The sequence below is a fragment of the Marmota flaviventris genome, chromosome 18 (assembly GCF_047511675.1).
Source record: "Marmota flaviventris isolate mMarFla1 chromosome 18, mMarFla1.hap1, whole genome shotgun sequence".
NCBI lineage: Eukaryota > Metazoa > Chordata > Mammalia > Rodentia > Sciuridae > Marmota > Marmota flaviventris.
Genome location: NC_092515.1, coordinates 2,032,437 through 2,052,964, shown reverse-complemented (window position 1 = coordinate 2,052,964; position 20,528 = coordinate 2,032,437). Strand labels below are relative to the sequence as shown.

Below are 20,528 nucleotides of genomic sequence, written 5' to 3'. Positions count from 1 at the left end.
CCTTCTCCCCACGCCTCGGCTGGGCCGGCCCCCTCCCCCTCCTGTCCCCTGCCGCCTCCCTGCCGCCTCTCTGCTCCTGGCAAAGCCTGTAGCCGCCCGCTCCTCTGCTGGTCCAGGGAGCCTCGGTGCGTCCCTACCTCCCCTCCTCCCCTCCTGCCCTCCTGCCCTCTTCCCCTTCACCCCGTCCCCTGCCCCGGACTCTGCAAACATGAAGGTCTTGGCCTGTCTCCTTGGTGAGTGACCTATTCTCCCGGGGGACTCACAGGGCCTGGGCCCACCTCTGACCCCTTAGCGCATCCAGATTAGGGACCGAGAAGTCCAGCGCCCAGTCCTGGTGCTTTGGGTTACCCTGGCATCTGGCTGCCTAGCCCCGCAGGGAACCAGCCCTCTGCATGTCCTGTCCCACCCTCAGCAACCCAAGGGACCTGCCCCCCACCCCCATGCCCTAGCCCTGACCTGGTGGGGGATCACCCGCCCCTGGTCCCAGGCCTGACTTCAGGAACCAGGCATCTGGGGCTCCACCCGCCACAGGGACCTCTTGTCTTGTCCCAGTCTCTGCCCAGTCCACTTCCCAGCAGCAGGGTGTCTGGTTCGGAGGTGTGAGAAGCCTGGGTGTGTCTTGGTGTGTCTTGGTGTGTGTAGGCTGGGGAAGGGCCGGGCCTGTCCCTCACTCTGTTCTGTCCACCCCCCTGCAGCAGCACTGGTGGGGATCCAGGCTGTTGGTAAGTTCCCAACTCTCCTCCCGTCTGCTGGCCTCTGGCCTCGCCCAGCGAGAAGCCTCCCCATCTGTCTCGCCCTCCTGCTGGGTCCCTGGCCACCCCCACTGCACTCTGACTGACCAGGCCCCAGGGACCAGCGCCTCAGGTGCCTTTGTCTGAGTACCCAGGAGTCCACGAGGAGGGTCCCGGGCAGCAGCTGGTCTCCTGATGGGCCCTGTGGGGTAGTCCCCGGGCCTGCCTCACTCTGGTCCTGCCTTGTGGCCTCCTTGGTAGGAGTCACAGCCTTCCCTCTGCCCCCAGAGCGGCTGCGCCTGGCTGACGGTCCCCACGGCTGTGCCGGCCGCCTGGAGGTCTGGCATGGCGGGCGCTGGGGCACCGTGTGTGACGATGGATGGGACCTTCGGGATGCTGCTGTGGCCTGCCGGGAGCTGGGCTGCGGGGGGTCGCTGGCCGCCCCCGGGGGCGCCTTCTTCGGGGAGGGCGCAGGGCCTGTGTGGCTCAGCGAGCTGGCCTGCCGGGGCAGCGAGGGGCAGCTGGGCCTCTGTCCCCACCGGGGCTGGAAGGCCCACATCTGTTCTCACGAGGAGGACGCCGGCGTCGTCTGTGCAGGTGAGGGAACCGCTCTTCCGTTATGGGCAGCTCTTTTGAGATGGCCCAGGGGCCCGAGTCCTGCACCCCCGGATGTCTGAGCTGACGGGCCGTCCTGCAGAACCTGACCCCTGGCCTCCCTAGAGCCACGAGACCGCCCTAGCGCCATGTGTCTCCTTCCTTCTGGGACCCTCAGCTGACGAGCATTTACTTCTGAGCCCCAGGACACCAGGGCATGCGGGGCCCTGTCCCATGGGGCAAGTGGCCTCTGCTCCCCCACCCCTTCACAGCTTCTGTCCTCTCCCATAGGCCAGCGAGTGGCGACCTCCAGGGACGACTCCGCTTCCCCCCCAGATGGAGGTCTGTGGCCAGAGCTGTCTGGGGGGCTGCGCCCCGGCTCTGAGGAGCCCCCCGTGACCCAGGGTGAGCCCCAAGGCTGAGGCTGTGCGTGCCCATCCTGTGCCCCTGCTCCCATTTCAGCCAGTACCAAGGTCCCCTGGCACAACCCAGGAGCACTTTGTCACTTTAGGTCCTCAGGAAGGGAGTGCTGGCCCCCTGGGGACAGGAAGGATGGACAGCTCAGCACCTGTCCTCCTGTGTCCTCTCCTAGTCCCTCGCCCAGCTGGGATCCCCCAGAATGGCCCCCGGAAGAAGAGCCTCCGGCCACCCAAGCCAGCCAAGTCCACCCGGGCGCCTTTGCTGACTGGAGCCCCACGCCAAGGTAAGCCCCTCCAGACCCCCCAACATCCGGATGCTCTGAGACCTGGCTAGACTGAGGACCCTCCAGCCCCGCCCCTGGCCTCCACCGCCCCCGTGTTCACTGCACCTGCACAGGCCTGGCCTCCCCTTTCCGCCCGCCCTCCCCTGTTGGAGATGCCCCCAGGCTTACCGAGGAGGGGGCTTGGATCTGCTTCCCCCAGGCTGCAGTCAGAGGAGCCCCTCACTGTCCCTCTCCCTCTTGGTCTGTCCTTACCCAGAGCGGCTGCGCCTGGTTTCAGGCCCCCACGGCTGTGCCGGCCGCCTGGAGGTCTGGCATGGCGGGCGCTGGGGCACCGTGTGTGACGATGGATGGGACCTTCGGGATGCTGCTGTGGCCTGCCGGGAGCTGGGCTGCGGGGGGGCGCTGGCCGCCCCCGGGGGCTCCAGATTTGGGCCTGGTGCGGGGCCCGTGTGGATGGACGATGTGGGGTGTGGAGGAGGAGAGCGGGCCCTCCGGGACTGTCCCCGAAGCCCCTGGGGCCGGAGCAACTGTGACCACAGTGAGGATGCTGGTCTGGTCTGCACTGGTACGCTGGGGCTAGGGCTGTCCTGTCCCCACCTTCCTCAGACCCCAGCTCCCTCTGCCTGCTTCTAGGAAGCTGCCAAGAGCCTGGCCCCAGGTCTGTCCCTCTGCATTGCAGCCACTCTCCTGGGGAAATGGGAGGGACAGCTGAAGGGCCAGGGCAGCACCCTACCCCCACCCAACATAGTGTCCAGCTGTCTCCTGGAGGCCACTCCCCTCTGGGACCTGTGACGGAACCCGGAGAAGGCGGACACCAAGGAGCTGTGCAGGACTGCCCTCCTGCCCTCCCTCCTGCCCTCCCTTGCCCCTTAGTTTCCCATCAGAACTTGGTGGTCCCTCGTCCATCCTAGCTTCCTGTCTTCTTGACCTCCTTTCCTGCTATCCAGGACCCGCCCCCCGGCTGCGCCTGGCCGATGGCCCCCACGGCTGTGCTGGCCGCCTGGAGGTCTGGCATGGTGGGCGCTGGGGGTCAGTGTGTGATGACGCCTGGGACCTTCGGGATGCTGCTGTGGCCTGCAGGGAGCTGGGCTGTGGGGGGGCACTGGCCGCCCCCGGGGGTGCCTTCTTTGGAGAGGGGACTGGCCCCATCACCCTGGATGACCTGCGCTGTCGGGGAAATGAGACAGCCTTGAGGTTCTGCCCAGCCAGGCCCTGGGGCCAGCATGACTGTCACCACCGGGAGGACGCTGGGGCCGTGTGTGATGGTGAGGGGCTCGAGGGGGACCCGGGGAGGGCAGGCACTGGGCAGGAAGTGGGGGTGCAGTTGTCCCTCTGCATTCAGTCGCTCTGTCCAACCTCCCACTTCCCTCAATCCTCTAGCCCATTCTACAGCAAGGTTTTCAACTGGGGGCTGTTTTGCTCCCGTAGGGGGCACCGGGCAGTCTGGAGCCAGTTCTGGTAGTCACAACTGGAGGTGGTGCTACTGGAGGTGGACAGAGGCTGGACACTGCTTAACATCCTGTAGTGCAATAGACACTTCAACCCAAACCCAGAGAGAATGATCCATCCCCCAATGCCAGCAGTGCGGAGGCTGAGCCTCAGCCTGGGCGGCCCTCCCCGCCCTGCCTCCTGCCCCCACAGAAGCAGCTTCCCTCTTCCCATCACCACCAGGCTATCTCCACTTCCTGCCTTCTCTGTTCCCTTACTCCTACCCACAGCTTCTCTCCCCAGGTCTGGGACTCAGAGACGGGAGGCTTGGGTGGGGACGTCTGGAAGCGGGAGTGGTGGTAATGGCTTCCTTCTGCCTCAGGCATGCCCCTTGGCCTCGGCTCCCCCACGGCCCCTGCCGTGGACAGCAACAGTTCAGCACCCAGGGAGGTGGCAACCAGGCCACTTTCCACCACGGTGGGCCAGACCCTAGGGACAGCCGGCGGTTCACCTCCTCCAGCCTCTCCTACTGCCCCCTGGGAGCCTGGGCCAGAAGCTGGTGAGTCCCTTCTTGCCCCAGCACGAGGAGTCCCCTGGGGTCCTCCTGCTCAGGACCTCTGCTGACACCATCCTAAGATCCATGACCATGTTTGAATAAGGGCCCAGGCTGCTGTAGCTGGCCCTGGATAGAGAGGGTGGTGGCCTGAGAGTTCACTATGTCAAGCTCCCGGCTTCTCATGCCACATGGTGTGGCTGTGGGACTGTCACCAGGTCCTCTGCTTAGCTCAGGAATGTCCTTTGGCTTTCTTGTCGGGAAGCTGCTCAGGTTCTTAGAAAATGGGGTGAATGATTTTGTCTGTGTCCTTCCCATAAGTACTGAAAGGGCTGTATCGATGACGGCTGTTGTTTGAAACAGGCTCTGTGACACTCAGGGATGTGAGGTCCACAGACCAGGAGTCAGTGGCCACTGAGGAGTTGGTATGCACAGTTCCCAAGGGGGATGAGGCACTGCAGGCCACGCAGGGCCACAGGAGCACCAGGGTCTGTTAGGAGCAAGCAGGAATGTGGGCAGTGGACTTTGTTGTGGATTCTGTGGGAGTAAGCAGGTGATCCAGTGACTGGACCCCAACAAGTCAAATGAAGCCACTCACCCTAAAAAATCAAACAGAAGTAATGGTGGAAAGCAGGCAAGGAGCTCTGGTCAGCATAGCTGAGCGGGAAGACGGGGGACCTGGGTCTTTAGCCCTGTCTTCAGGGTACTGACATGAGCTTCCAAGTCATATTCACAAGGTGGGTCACAAGCATGCAGTCAAGAGCCTCTGTTGGACTGCGGTCAGGGTGACCAGGTCTCAGGACAGGAGGGACTTGTCAGAAGGGTAAGAAAGTGGCTATTGCCTGAGGGGTAGTTTTGACTCATCACAAGATGTCGTTTGATCAGACCTGTTATTCCTGGAATCCAAGGTGATTCAGAAAAACGGAGACAGGTGCAAAACGCAGGTAGAGACACCAAGGGTTTTCATCCTTTTAGTTCACCACTGGGCATTTGCAGGCTCAAGTGAAGAACTCCTGTTTTTAGTTTACAAAAGACTCAGAAATACCGGAAATAAAAAGGCACAACTGATAGGGCTTTCTTAAGGCTGGGAGAGGCTGAACAGGTGGCGACTGGCTGTCACCGCGGGCAGAGCACCAGAGGCCTCATCTCCCTTACCCTCTGTAATAATAGCCAACATTTATCGAGCACTCACTGGCTTCAATTTACAGAGGCTGTTCCAAGTTCTCTGCCTCAATCCAGGCAGTGCTACAACTCATGGGGTGCTTCCAACTGGTTATAACCCTCGTCCCCAGTAGGCAGCACAGCGGAAAGGTGGAAAAGCCAAGACCCAGAGATTTGTCCAGAGCCCGTATTCCTTTTTTACTTCTGATAATATAGTCATATACCACATGGTGACATTGTGGTTAATAGCAGACCCCAATATACGGCAGTGGTCCCATAAGATTTTATCACTTAGTGAAGCTGTGGCCATTTCAATTTGTGTAAGTACATTCTGTGACATTGCCTGATGACACACTTCTCAGAATGTACCCCACTTCTAAGTAATGCAGCTCTGTACACCTAACAGGATCAACCACTCCGGCATTCCTAAGAACACAGGTGGGTGGTACCCACTGTTCATACTGTTACCAACTATCACCACCCTCCATCCCCAGACTTCTTCATTATTCCAAATGAAGATTGAGTCACTGTGAAATATTAACCTCCTTCCCTCTGCCCAGCTACTAGTAGTCACCATTCTACTTTCCATCTCCATGAATTTGATTCTCATAAGTAGAATCACATACCATTCATTTTTCTGTGACTGGTTTATTTCACATATACAATATCCTCAAGGTTCATCCACATTGTCAAAAATGACAAGATTTCCTTCTTTTAAGGGCTGAATGGTATTGTTATAATTATGTACCACATTTTCTTTATCCATTCATCAGCTGATAGACATTTAGGTTGTTTCCACATCTCATTTATTGTGAATAGTGCTGTATTGAACCTAAGACTGCTAATATCACTTTGAGATCATTATTTCAACTCGGGGGAATACATGCCCAGAAGTGGGATTGCTGGATCATATGGAAGTCCTATTTTTACTTATTTTTCCATATTTTTTATTGGTGCATTATAATTGTATATGATAGTAAGGCTCATTGTTGCATATTCATACATGTAGACAATACAACAATATAATTTGGCTGATATAGTAGTTCTACTTTTAATTTTCCAGGCACCTCCATACTGTTTTCCATAGAAGTTCCCACCAAAGTGTACCAAGGTTCCAGTTTGTTTCTTTTGTGGGGGCATACTGGAGCGTGAACCCCGGAGGTGCTTTACTACTAAGCTATATCCCCAGCCTTTTTTATTTTTTTGGAGACAAGGTCTAAGTTGCAGAATTTGGCCCTGAACTTGATCCTCCTCTCAGTCTCCAAGTCACTGTGGTAACAGGCATGTGCCATTGTGCCTGGCTGGTTCCAATTTCCCTACATCCTCACCAACACTAGTTGCCCTTTGATTTTTTTTTTCCCTTTGGTAATAACCATCCTAACAGGTGTAAGGTGGTGACTCATTTCACTTTCAATTTGCATTTCCTTTATGGATAGTGACAAACTTTTTTTCATATTTATTGTGTTTGGAGAAATGTCTATTCTAGTCCTTAGCCTCTTTTATGTAAGGTTACGAGATGTTTTACTTGAGTTGTTGGCATATCCACGTTTTGGAGATTAACCCCTCATGAGATGGACAGTTTGCCAATATTTCCTCCCCTCATGGAGGCTGCCCTCTCACCCTGTTGATTATTTCCCTTGTTGCACAAAAGTATTTTAGTTTAATGAAGTCTCACTTATTTTTGTTTTTATTGGCTGTGCTTTTGGCCTGGATCCATGAAACCATTGCCAAGACCAATATCACTTTTTGTGTATCCATTCATATACTGAGGGACGTTTGGGTCATTCCCACCTTTGGGTTATTATGAATAGTGCTGCCATGACATTCGCATACCTGTTTGAATACCTGCTTCAGTTGACCTTGGGTATATCCCTAGTAGTGGAATTTCTGGATCACAGGGTAATTCTACCTTTAGTTTTCCGAGGGACCACCCAACTGTGCCTGACTGTGCCGTATGGCCAACACAGAAGAGCCTCCATAAACACCCCATCTGGAAGGAGAGATGGGTGAATGAGGGGACGGCACGTGGAGGCCAAGATGGAGGACTGGACAGCTTCCTGTCTCTAAGTTTTTGCATTTCTTCTATGCCAGGGTCCCCTGGGCTGCGGCTGGTGGCTGGGCCCAGCAGGTGCTCAGGCCGGCTGGAGGTGTGGCATGATGGGCGCTGGGGGACAGTGTGTGATGACAGCTGGGACACACGAGACTCAGCTGTGGTCTGCAGAGAGCTGGGCTGCGGGGGGCCTCGGCAGCCAGACCCTGCTGGGGGCCGCTTTGGCTGGGGTGCAGGCCCCATCTGGCTGGATGATGTCAGCTGTGTGGGGACAGAGAGTTCGCTGTCTGACTGCCCTGCTGCTCCCTGGGGGAAGCACAACTGCGCTCACAATGAGGATGTCGGGGTCATCTGCACGGGTAAGGATGCCATAGCCACCCCCAGACTCCAAGAGGCTTCCAGGAGGAGAAAATGGAAACTTGCCCTGGCACCGACACTGATCGAGCATGTCCCAGGCCCCAGCCCTGTGCTGTGTGTTTCCCTACACGTGACCACGTTCGAACTGTAGTGTGGACTTCCCTGACCAGGGGATGTTGTGCCCATTTCACTGAGGAAGAAGCTGAGCATGGGGAGGTTAAGTAATTTGCTAGAAGTCACATGGCAACCAAGGGGCAAAGCTAGGACTCCCACCCAGGGGATGTCTTCCTCTTCCTTGTTCCAGAAATCAAAGACAGCCCCCCACAAAGAAAAGGGCTTTATCCTCAGATGAAAGGAAGTGGAAAGAGAGGGAGGCATGGAGAGATGGCAAGAAGCCACAGTGAGGGCAGCTTCAACTCACCTTGAGGCGTGCAGCTATGCTCACTCACCACATTCACTGAGCCAGGTGCTGGGTCCTCAGAGTGGACGACACAGCCCTGGTCTTTGAGAAGCTCACAGTTCAGAGAGCGAAAGATGCACAAACAAACCACTGCAAGCCCATGTGACACATAGTTGGGAGGTCCCCAAGGCCATCCTTAGCTCCAGGACTTCAGTAGGACTCACAGAAATCAGAGGCTTATACTCAGGGTGATGGCTCATCACAGTGAAAGGACATGGATTTAAATGAGTCAAGGAAAGAGGTGTGTGGTGCAGGGCTCGGGCACAGGCTGAACTCTCCCTGCACACAGGAAGGACTGCCAACCAGAGACGCACTCTGAGCCTTGATATCCTTGGTTTTGTAGGGCTTGGTCTTGCTTATGTGGCAGTCCATAAATCACTTGGTCAGCACAGACCATCTAGCATGGCCGACTCTTCCATTGGGCAAGATGATTTGAGGGTTTAGAAGTCATCTCCCAGTAGCCAGGGGCCAAGGGCCAAGGCTTTCTTCAGGCAGTTAATTCCTGACTGTATACATATGCTATCAAAAAGATGTGAGATGAGTAGTGATGGAGTCACAACTCCACTGCTACTCGGCCCTTTCCTCCACTCTCTTCCTGAGTGCCATGGGAGCCACAGAAGAATCTGAAGCCAGGGAGTGGCCTCTCAGACCTGATGCCACCCTGATGGTTGGTAAGAATTGCCAGGGAGGTAGAGAAAACCCTCAGAAGGCCCAGAAATTTAGGCCTTGATTCAGAGCAGAGGCTGAGGAGTTGGAGAGGTTCATCACATCCAGACTGTAAGTGCCAAGAAAGCAGGAGATGGTATTGGGTTGGCTCACCACAGTACCCCCAGGGTCTGACATAGTGTGTGGCTCACAGGAAGTGCTCAATACATACCTCTAGAATGAAAGAATCAACGAACAAACGGGAACTAGGTGACCAGATAGAGGAGGGACCTGAACAGATGATATGCTCCTCATGGTCTCTGATCTTCTCTTTCCTTTCCACCTGTCTTCTAGGGACCCCTGGCCTGGACACCATCTCAGATCCTTTCAGTTGGAGCTGGCTCCCTGGGCTGGGGAGAGATCAGGATGCCTGGCTCCCAGGAGAGCTTGTCACCAAGCCCTCTGCAAGTCTGACCTCCAGTGTGCTGGAGAAAACCACTAAGGCCCCAGGGAAAATGCCCAAGAGTACTAAGAAGTGGGTGACCAAAATTCCAAAGAGACCAACCACTCAACCTCCTGGGATGCCAACCACTAAACCCTCTAGGGGTCTGAGCACCCCAACCCCCAGAGAACTAACCGCCCAGACCACAGTCCTGACCACTGAAGCCTCCCCCAGACGAACTTCTGAGCCAAAAAGGCCGATCTCTGAGGATCCCCACAGACTGACTTCACATACCACTGGAGTGCTGACTCCTCAGGTGCCCAGGGAAAGGACCTCAAAGACTGTGGCAATGCTGTCCACACAAAGCCCTCGAGACACTACCTCTGAGGCCACTGCCGGGCAAATCCCCCAGGCCTCCCCAGAGACATCTGCTGAGATCCCAGAAGGATCTCCAGAGCCATCCAAGAACTCAGTCCCCTCCCCCACTGCTAGCACCCTCGGGGAACCAGGTGAGTGGTGGAGGAAGGAGTGGGGAACACAGATGGGCTGCCCCTGCCTCCTGACCCTAGGGCCTTCTACCCACAGGCCCCTTCCGGGTTCGTCTGGCTGATGGACCCAACAGGTGTGCTGGCCGGCTAGAAGTATGGCATGCTGGACGCTGGGGGACAGTCTGTGATGACAACTGGGACCTGAGGGATGGCACTGTGGCCTGCTGGGAACTGGGTTGTGGAAAGGTCCGGCCCCGAGTGGGCAAAACTCACTATGGCCCTGGGACTGGGCCCATCTGGTTGGATGACATGGGCTGTAAAGGGACTGAGACTTCGCTAAGTGACTGCCCCTCGGGGCTGTGGGGGAAGCACAACTGTGACCATGAAGAAGACGTGGGGCTCACCTGCACTGGTAGGTGCAGTCTCCCAAGGGGAGGCGGCCAAGGCAGTGGGGGGCGGGCAGGGTGACGGCACCAGGGTGCAATCAGAGGACCTGGATCAGAGGGGTCAGGGCTGGGGCACCAACAGGCTCCAGGAGACTCCAGAGGAGCAGGAAGCAGTGGCGAGGACCTCGGCGACAGGGAGCTGCGTCAACTGCTGCCCACTTTCTCCCAAGGCTACACAGACGATGACGACTATCCTCCCTGGACCTGGGACCCCACTTCGGGAGAGGACCTGGCCACAGAGACCACTACAGCAGTGGGGTCTGAACGCACGCGTCCCTGGGGCCCCTCTCCAGCCACCCAGCGACTTCCAGACCCAGGTGAGGCCGGGCAGGGCGGCCAGGGGCCTCAGGAAACCTCTGCTCCCCTCCCTGCCGGGTTCCAGAAGGACCCAAGTGAGCTGGCCCGGGCCTCTGGGACCCTGGACAGGCCTCCCGGGGCCCAGGGGAGCCCCCTCCAGGGCCGGCTAGCGGCGACGCCCCGAGGCCCTGGGATCACACTGCCCAGCAGGCCCCGAGCCCACGATCGATCCGGGAACCCGCAGGGCCACGGCAGCAGGCCCCAGAGCCTCCGTGGGGTCCTCGTCCGCCCCGCCCCGAGGCCGCGGCACCACGCCGCCCTCCTCCTCCCGCCGCGCGCTCCCGCCTGGCGTCGGCCCCCGCCGCCCCCTTCCCGCCTCCCGCCGTCCCGCTGCGTCTTCCGCCCTGCCGCTTCCCTCTGTCCTCCTCCGCCCTGCTCGGCCGGCTTCCCGCCTCTGTGGTCCAGCATGCCCCCTCCGGAGCGCCCGGCCGCTGGCGTTCTTTCCCGCCTTTCTCCGGCGCCCAGCACGCATGCGCACGCGGTGGGCAGGCGTTCCTGGCGCCTCGTGACGTCACAGGGCGCTGCGTGTCCTGATTGGTTGGATGGCCCACTGCTACGGCGATGGAGGTGGGATGAAGCGCCGAAGGTGCCTGGAACCCTGTAGCCTGCCCCAGAGGGAGAGAGGAAGGGACCTGGCCCTGGGGGCGCCGTGACTCGGGTGGGGGGCTCAGGCAGAGAGTAGGACTGCCCGTCCCGCTTCCCAAGCCGGAAACTGGAGCTGCCAGCAGTGCTGCTCCTCCTTCAGGTGTGGCCAGGGTTTCATCGCCCTGTGCCCTGCAACCTGGTGCGGCCTCCCTGGCCTGTAGCGCCCCCTCGTGGCAGAGACGGCCACTTGCGGGGCACCTGCCCTGCAGAGGCGGCCTTCCCCAGCTAGACCCCGCAGCGCAAGTAACGCAGAGCTACCGACTGCGCAAGGGAAATCTACAGTCTCGTGTACAGACCTGATAAGAAACTTGAGAGGGACTGAGAGGTGGGGTGGGGCGTGGAGGAAACGACAGGCATGAATTCGTATCTTCAGTAGCAGTGCAAAAATGACCTCTCTTTGAGCCCTCATTTCTTCCTCTGGCGGTGGGAACTTGGGTTCCAGAGTTGTTGGAAAACCTCAACGAGAGCTCGCTGTCTCTGCTGGACAGGCACGATTCCAGCAACCAGGTGGTGTAAGGCCTGTTGCTAACCCCATGTTTCGGATAGGGAAAAGAAAGGATCGGGAGGTTCATCTCTAACGCAGAAGCCCTGATGGGAATCAGCTTTAAAAAAACTTGACACATCTTGCTCATTGGATTGGGAAGGATCTATGCTACTTAGTTAGAAGCTGGAGTTCTGGCGTCCGTCTCCCCCACCAGCTGCCAATCTAGGCTCCACGGGACCAGAACTGATGGGAGACAACAGTTCCCAATCCAAAGAGCAAAATGTGTGTGAAATTGCTTCAAACCACAAATCGATGGTTGTTACAGTTATTTACTGGAAATTTCCAGCAACTGTAGTATCCCAGGGATGGAGTGATTATTTTTAGTAGTAGAATCAAGGAAAACCTCATAGAGGTGGTGGTATTCTTTCACCAGCAGAAAAGAGCAGGAGGGAATTCTCAGAGGAGCAAAGGCCAGAGGGAAGAAGTTTGCATTGCTCGATATTTGCATCGAGGCTGTCAATCTTAGCCAGATTTTAAACTATAAAGGATCTGTATCCATCTCTATTGCTGCCATAATACGAATTTAATGACTTAAAACAACATGAACTTATTTTCCTGCAGTTTTGTAGGTCAGCAGTCAGGCATCGGTCTCACTGGGCTAAGATCAGAATACCTGCAGGGCTGCTCCCTTCAGGAAGCCCCAAGGGAGAACCGCCCCCCCCCCCACTTTGCAGCTCCTGGCCTCCCCGCCCCTTCCTCCACCTTCAGAGTCAGTAATATGGCATCTCTCTGAGGCTCTCTGTCTTTACAGCCTTGTCACTCTGGCTTCACAGCTTCCCTGATTTTAGGGATTTGTATGATTAGTTTGGGCCCAGAATAATCTCCCACCCAAGGTCGGGGTCCTTAACCATATTAGATACGAATTCATGCCTGTCATTTCCTCCATGCCCCACCCCACCTCTCAGTCCCTCTCAAGTTTCTTATCAGGTCTGTACATATAGTCCCTTTTGCCATATTCACAGGTTTTGTAGATTAGGGGATGGTATTTTTGGAGGTGGGGGCGTTATTCTGCCTACCGTGTTTGGGTCTAGGATGGGGCTTGGAACTCTTTCTACTTAAGGTTGAATGAGTGAGTGGAGGAGAGTCTGCAGTGTAAGCCCAGAGGAGTGTGCGGGGATGACACTGGAGGCTGCGGAGTTGGAGTTCCACTTCCAATTGCACATAGCCGCATGTCTTGGAGCTTCCTGGCTGATGGCTTTTGGAGGCCGACGTTAATTCATGTCAGAGGCCAACTGTGTGTCAGGTTGTGGACCAGTCCCTGGGAACACAGCGGTGAGGAACACAGCAGAGGCTGGAGAGGTCCTGAGGTTGTGCTTTGAAACAGAGCAGTCAAGAGACACCTCAGAAGGTGCCATTTGCACAAAGACCTTGAGGGAGAGTGGGAGAAAGCCATGCAGCTCTCCGGGTGAGGGGCTCCAGGGAGGGACCGGTGGGAAGCTCCTCGGCTGGCTTGAAGGCCAGGTCAGGGGTTAGGGGAGGCCAGGAGGTGGCGGGACCCATCTGCAGTGTGGGGCGGGTGCACAGCAGCCAGGGTGGGAATGTCAGGAGACATCAGTGTTGCAGCTCAGAGGAGCGTCTGGGCCGAGAAGTGAAGAGGCCAGGCCAGCGGACGGCTGTGTGTATGGTAGTTCCTGCCACCTGCCCCTGAGGAGGTGGGATGACCTGTATTTGAGATATTGTCCTAAGCCATTGCTGCAGGAGGTCATGCAGAGAGAAGAGGGTCCGAGATTAAAAGCAAGATCAAGTTTAGGTGTTAGATCACATCATAGCAGTCGTGCTGAGTACATGATGCTGACCGGGTTTAATTCCTTCCTCCTAGTGCAACGTTAGGAGGTAACTACTGTCCTTGGCCCCGTTTTGCAGGTAAGGAGATTGGGGTAGAGAGATGTCAGAATAGCAAAAGGCAGGGCTTAGGTAAAAACTCGAGTTTACTCCACAACATGGAGTCTGGTAAGGACAGAGTCAGTCCTGAAGAATCCAGGGAGCGTGGAGGGGGGAGAACCTCATCCAGGGAGGAATTGGGGAGGTCTTTGAGCTAAATCAGGAGTGGGGTGAGGCTTGGGGGTCTGTGCCCAGAGGGAAAGAGGACCCATTCAGAACAGGGGAGACGCCTGGGCCTGAAGCCTGACATGGCACTGAGCTGTGTGACTGTGGTAATGTTCCTCGAACTCTCTGAGCTTCAGTGGAGTTATCTGTGGCAATTCAGAAGCTTCCCAATCACTCCCTCCGCACAAGACCAACAAAAATCAAACCCTCTGACAGTACCAAGGATGTGGGGTACAGGTGGGAGCGAGGATTGGCACCCCCCTGGACAGCAGCCTGGTGATGCCCAGGGGAAGCCCCTGCTGCCCACACAGCAATCCTGTGTCAGGGCCAAGCCTGAGGCAAGGCAGAGTTCCCCAGCCACCTGTGCAGCTCCTTTTAGCAGGAGTCCCAGGGCAGATCTGTCTGGTGGGCAGGTCACTGGTTGTTTGTTCAGTGTGGAATATTACACAGGTTTAAAAAGAATGAACCAGAGTTACATTACTTCAGGGTGAAGAACAGCATATCCTGTGCCCAGCTCTGTGACCCCATGACGTGGACATCCTGAGGATACCCACTTTACAGATGAGGACACTGGGTCACAGAGAAGTTACTTGCTTACCCAACCAGTTAGGGACATAGCGGGCAGTCACAGTCAACACGAGGTTGAATGAAAACAAGTTCCAAGTGGTGAGCGCAGTGGCAGGTGCTGTTCTGACACCGGGAGCCGTCGCCCTCTGTGGCAGCAAGTGTGAGCACCTGCGTGAGAGTGACAGCCACGTCCCGCCGCAGCTCCCTCTGGAGAAGGGAAGGACGTAACTGTGTACTGGTCCTTCTTTTAAAAAACACTTAAAAAGTATATCTTAATGAAATCCAGCCACACCCACGGACGGTGAGCATGTAGTGACCTCTCAGCACTCGCCGGGTGCACAGGGCGCGTCTGCAGTCGGTGGCCGCGTTCCAATAGGTGGTCAGCTTGGAGTTTGTTCCTAGAGGAGTCCTCCGAAAGTCCACCCTCTCGGAAAATCTTTAACAGTTCACGAAAATGGACTGTTTTCCCTCTTTTTCTTTCATCATTTCTTAAATCGCTAGCGCTGCTAATGGGTCTCAAGTTCCCTAGGAGTGTGCCTTCCTGTAGGATCTCAGAGCCATCCCCTTGGTGTTAATGTAGAGAGAACTGTAGCTGATTAAGAATGGAGCAGACTCGGTGGCTGTGACCCCAGTGACTCGGGAAGCTGAGGCAGGAGGATCACAAGTTCGACGCCAGCCTGGGCGACTCAGTGCGACGCTGTCTCAACAAAATTTAAAAAGGGAGTTGTGAGGGCTGGGTTGGGGCTCAGTGGTGGAGCGCTTGCCGAGCACGGGAGGGGCCCTGGCTCCATCCCCAGTACCAAAAAAGGGGGGAAAGTGATTAATAACCTGAAGACGTGGCTGGGCGACCGTGACACTGGCCTCGGGTGGAAGTGGACCCTGTTCTTTGGGCACGTAGCACATCAGTGTAGCAGAGGTTTCTGCAGGGGCGCAGCTAGAGAGCAAAGTGATCATGTCTAAGTGCCGGGGCCCTGGGCCCTGCCCTTCTGCCTGGTTTTGAGTGTGGAGGGGAGAGGGTGTTAGCAGGCCCCTCACTGGAAGTGGGCGGAAGGGAGTTCCTGCAGAGCACTGGGGGACTGGGGACTGATGCCCAGGGGCCGGCAGGGCAGCTTCTGTGGACTTCACAGTGGACCGTGGGGACTCGTGGGAAAGCTAAGCCTGGGAGGGGCCTGGCAGGATCCATGGTGTGAAGAGGCCTCTAAGGTCAGAATTGGGGGACACGGTCACAGAAGTCGGTCTGGGTGTGGTTAGAGCAGTGGGCAGGGAGCTCTCTGTTGAGGCGAGGGGGATGCTCTTCCTTTCTGATGCCGGTGAACACTTGACCCTCGTCGTGACGGTAGCTGTACAGCTTCGTGAATGCACTGAGAACCATGCCTTGTGCCGCTTCGGTCAGTCAGTGGCCATGTTTGTGGGTTCTATCCCAAGAAAAGGGTGTTAAGCTTTTTGATCAACAAAGTTCGAAGACTGAATCATCTTTCTATTCTCCCCTAAATGAAATTTTATGTTGATGATAAACTTATATAAACTTGTTATATAAAGTTGTTCTACAGACTATCCAAGTGTATCTGGCCAGAAAACCTAGGGAGGGCTGGGTCGTGGCTCAGAGGCAGAGCGCTTGCCTAGCACAGGTGAGGCACGGGTTCAGTCCTCTGCACCACAAAAAAATAAATTAAAGTATTGTGTCCATTACAACTAAAAAATTAAAAAAACAAAAAAGGAAAAAGAAAGAGACCAGGGAGCACAGTGTCGGCTGGTGGGCAGAGTCACTGGTTTCCCCAGGGAAAGGAAGAGCAGGCCGGCCAGGGACTCAGGGAATGGGAACCACAAGCGCTCTTGTTCTGTGAGCTGCCTTTGCCACAGGCTCTGTTTCTGGTAGCAGGAGTGTGCCACTTGGCCACCAGGGTGGCTGTAGGACTGGGGAGTAGTCTGCGTGATGGACTCTCTGGGTCCTGGTGCTGCCCGCATTGGGCTGGGACAGTTGGGGCACAAAGCCAGGTCAGACCCAACCCTCTTCCTCTTGTCTCTTCAGGTGACCAGGATGGTGACAAGTCTTCCTGGACATGGGACACACCTTCCAGAAGGGACCTGGCCAAGGGGACTCCCACTGCAGCCACAGCTGGACCCACTCTAACCACTGGCACCACCAAGAGCCCAGGCCAGCCCTCTCCAGCTCCAAGGGCCCCTGGGGACAGAGGTGAGGCACGTGCCCAGGGAGGGTAGAGGTAGGCTCCAGACCCCCCAGTGGTAGCCCAGCTCTTGCCCCAGGAAGACCCAACAGAAGTGCATCCTGAAACCAAGGCACTGTGCAGACCAGGGCGCCCGGGAGCCAGCCGCAGGTGCATTTGGTAACGTCAGAGCAGGGAGCCAGCCGCTGGCCCTCATGAGTGGAGGCTGGGGTGGTGTTAGGCACAGGACGGTCCCTCAGCCAGAGCCACGCAGCCCCAGATGCCAACAGGGCTGAGGGGGAGGCGCGGCCTGCACCCCACAAGTCACTGCAGCCAATGAGAGAGTGCCAGTAACTCCCAGAGAAAGCAGAGGCAAGTCTGTGTGCAGAGTGCTCCCACGGGGAGCCAGGCTGTGGGGCAGCAGCCCTGGGAACAGGGCAGCCCGGGAGCAGCCACCTGACAGAAACAGTCTGGAAGCACTTAGTGGAATTACGTGGTCATGGACGGGGACCCAGAAATCCCACTCCCAGGACGGTTCCGCAGAGGAATTCTCATACGGACTTACCAAGGGAGGCAGGTATGAGGACGTCCGGGAACTCTGGGTTCGCAGGGCGTGGAGGAGAGTGCAGGTGGGTGAGCGATGCAGTGGGCCCGGGATGGGAGCTCTGGATGCACGCCCGCTGGGCGCCGCGGGACCTGGCCTACACCAAGGCGGAAGTCAGAAAGAGAAGGAGGTTTTCAGCTGAATGGTTTTTTGCAGAAGTTAAAAGCACAACACAAAAATACACACACACACACACACACATACACACTCACACACTTACAAAACGTGCTGTGGAGGACACAGGCGTATTTAAGGCCATGTGTCAAGTGCATTGGTGAAGTACCTGTGGGAGAGGGTGATGGGGTGGAGAAGGGCCAGGAGGGTTCCAGCCTCTGCTGATGGCCTCCTGCAGAGGAATGACACAGCACGGCCCTCTGCACCTGGGCTCTGACAAGCTGAGACCACCACCGTTCCCAGGGTCTGAGGCTGCAGTACACAGCCACGTCAAGATTCTTGAAATAATGACTAAAAACATTTAGAATGACGAGTGGTGCACCCGCGCCGAGTGCTGTTGGAGCACCCTGTGCGTCATTCCCTTAGTCCCTGTGACGCTCCCCAAACCCAGGGGAATTGAGGCAGGCATCCGTGACACAGCCCCAGTAGCCTGAGTGCTTGTTCCCTGCCGGGACTTGTGCTGTGCTTCACGCAGCCACCGTCCCTCTGGGTCCCTGTGGCTGCTCTACAGGGATTTGGTCACCTCTGGTTTATGGGTGGGGATCACACTGAGATTCAAGCAGTGAAGGAGCTTGCCCATGTCACCCAGCCGGGGAGAGAGCCGGCAGAGGCCCTGCCCTTGGCTTCTCAGCTTCTGGAGCCCGCTAGTAGAGGACCTGGGAGGGGTGCACCTCCAAGACCCCGGACCTGGTGGGATCTCCAGAGCGGTGCTGTTCCGGTGGCCGTTCAGCACCGGCAGCTGTTGGAATTTAAGTCAGGCGACATGGTGAACAGTGACCCACGCTGTTCCTCATTCATGCTGGTCACATTTCAAGTGTTCGCCAGCCACCAGCGGCTAGTGGCCACTGAATTCTGACGCTCAGCTGGTGGAACAGCCCCCTCACTGAGAAGGGGAGATCTGAAACCTAGACTTGGGTGCCAACTGCCCGGGCTCCGGTCTCACCCCGGAACCTGCCCACTGCGTCTGTCGCCTCGGGCAGGTTCCCTGTGCTCTGCCCCTCGGCTCGCCTCTGTGAGAAGGAGATGAGCTCTCCCGAAGGGGAAGCCAGGCCGGGGGCAGCCAGCCCCTCACTCCACTGGGCACAGAATGAAGGGGCACAAAAACCGCAGTAATCAAGATAATGCCGCTCTATTACAGTGTTGCTAAAAATCAGAATTAATGCGAAAAAGACCCACGATGAAGTACAGACCAGAATTGACTAAAGACAGGATCCTGCCCACCTCGCTCCACTCCCCTTAACCCAGCCCGTTGGATCCTGTCCTTAAAATTTTGTTATTTAGCTCATTGTGGATTTTCTACATTGATTTTGTTTAAAATTTTGCCTTGAAGTACTTATTTTGAATCCTAAGATCACCTCTCCCATCTCCCAGCCTGCTTCCCTGCTCAGGCACCCTGCGCCACACCCTGTGTCTGTGCCCAGGCCGCACCCTCCGCAGCCAGCCCCCTCCTCAGCACCTCCGCAGCCCCCTCCGCAGGCCCATCTCTGTCCAGCACATCTGGCTGGGACTTCCTGCCTCAGGCAGAGGACAGAGGACGCCAGGTGGCGTCTGGAGCCTCGGAGGAGGAGGGAGGAGGGCACTAGGGCCGGGCGAAGTCTGCTGGTGACCCGTGATGTCGTGAGCTCCCCGCCCTCCAGTTGGCCGGAGAGGGTGCGGGACCCAGGGTGGGCGGGGCAGACTGACCTCAGCTGGACCTCTGTCCCTCCTGCCTCCTCCAGGTTCCCCGAGGAAGCCGGGGTCGGGGCGCCGACTGTCGCAGCCCAGCGCAGCCCGCACAGCGGCCCCCACCCCATCCCACGCGCCCTCCCCCTCGCCAGGGCCCTCGGATCCGCTCGTCCTGGACTGGGCTGCACCACGGGAAGTGACCTCGGACCCTGCTGACACTCCTCCACCCACCCCAGCCCTGCCCTCCTTGACAACAGCTGACCTTGCTCCGTCCACCGCTGACTCCAGTGTGGTTCCGGCTGTGACCCGGGCGCTCTCCTCCATGCCATCGTCCACCTCGCCCCGAGAGCCGACCTCTGGCCCCTCCACGCCATCAGGGCTGACCCCAGAATCTGTCACTACCCCAAACATGGAGACAGCTTCTTACCCCAAGACAGCCCCAGAACCTTCTGGATCCTCAGACCCCTCCACAAGCCCTGGCCCCACTGTGACCACACACCCCACCACGACCCCTCGCGCCACCACCCACCCCACTACCTCCCTTCACCCCACCACAGTGCCTCCTCCTCCTATGACCCTTGACCTCACCATGACCCCTCACCCCACCACGGCCTCTCCACCTACCGTGACAGCTGAGCCTGCTGCCACCATTCACCCTAGTAGGACTGCTGACCCCGTCTCTACTCCAGCCCTCTCCACCAAGTCCCTTCCAGCCTCCCTGGGGACAGAACTCCCTTCTCCCACTCTGGCACCAAAGGACAAGCCCAGCTTGCACCCCCAGCTGACTGCAGTGGGGACCCCTCACACGCCCACACTCCAGGTACTAAGCCTGGACCCCTCCCCAGCCTCCGGGTCCAGCCGCTCTAGGGCCTCTCCGGCGCCCAGCGTGGACCCACTATCCACGGAGGGCTTCAAGCCACCCAGAAGCCAGACCCCCAGGTCAACCCCTCCACCTGCCCACACCCCACACTCAGCCTCTGACCCCACAGTAACTCCTGACCTCCACCTGCCTCCCAGGGCTCGCCCCTTGGACCAACCACCCCCTGATCCCCTTGTCCTGGGCCCAGCCCCTGGCCAGATCCCAGGTCCCCTGGGCCCGTGCCTGTCCCCGGCACCACCTGTAAGAGTCATGGCTTGTGAGCCACCTGCCTTGGTGGAGCTGGTGGACGCTGTGAGGGCCGTGGGTGACCAGCTGCAGAGGCTGACCCAGGTCCTGGAACAAGACCGTCAGGAGCGCCGAGCCCTGGAGCTGGGGCTGGCCCAGTTGGCAGAGGCCGCCCAGGGGCTGGGGCACCTGGGGGAGGCTGTGAAGAGACTGGCAGAGGTGGCCTGGCCCCCCAGCACACCTGTGCCCACTACCACCACGCCAGAGGAGGAGGAGAGACCTCTGAGGGGAGATGTGTGACCCTGTCCAGGATTTGGGGAGCTTAATGTACTCTCAAACCAAAGAAAGCCAAGCCTCTGATGAAAAGCAAGGCGTGTGAGACCAGTGTTTCTGGGCGATTCTGGGAACGCTGGAGAGCATCCCAAGACAGACCTCTGTCTCTGGGTGGTTGTGGAGGTGGTGACAGTAAGATGGCAGCAGTGGTGAGGGTGAGGGTAACAATTATCATGAGGGTAACCATGGTGATGGCAGTGGTGGTTATGATGACGGGGTGCTGATGGAGGTGGTGATGGAGATGGTGCTGATGGTGACGGCGGCA

The 20,528-nt window shown here is 57.5% G+C and overlaps 1 protein-coding gene across 1 annotated transcript; it reads left to right on the top strand.

The window, feature by feature from the left end:
* Positions 1–838: 838 nt before the first annotated feature.
* On the top strand, positions 839–20,296 carry Ssc5d (scavenger receptor cysteine rich family member with 5 domains; the record flags this gene model as incomplete). Its single annotated transcript, XM_071604907.1, has 12 exons — positions 839–1,328; positions 1,617–1,730; positions 1,918–2,028; positions 2,285–2,593; positions 2,976–3,293; positions 3,839–4,015; positions 7,262–7,579; positions 9,037–9,633; positions 9,710–10,024; positions 10,229–10,375; positions 16,247–16,411; positions 18,879–20,296. Coding segments are annotated over 12 exons (4,413 nt in total), but the record flags the coding sequence as incomplete, so codon positions are not given.
* Between the last annotated feature and the right edge of the window lie 232 nt (positions 20,297–20,528).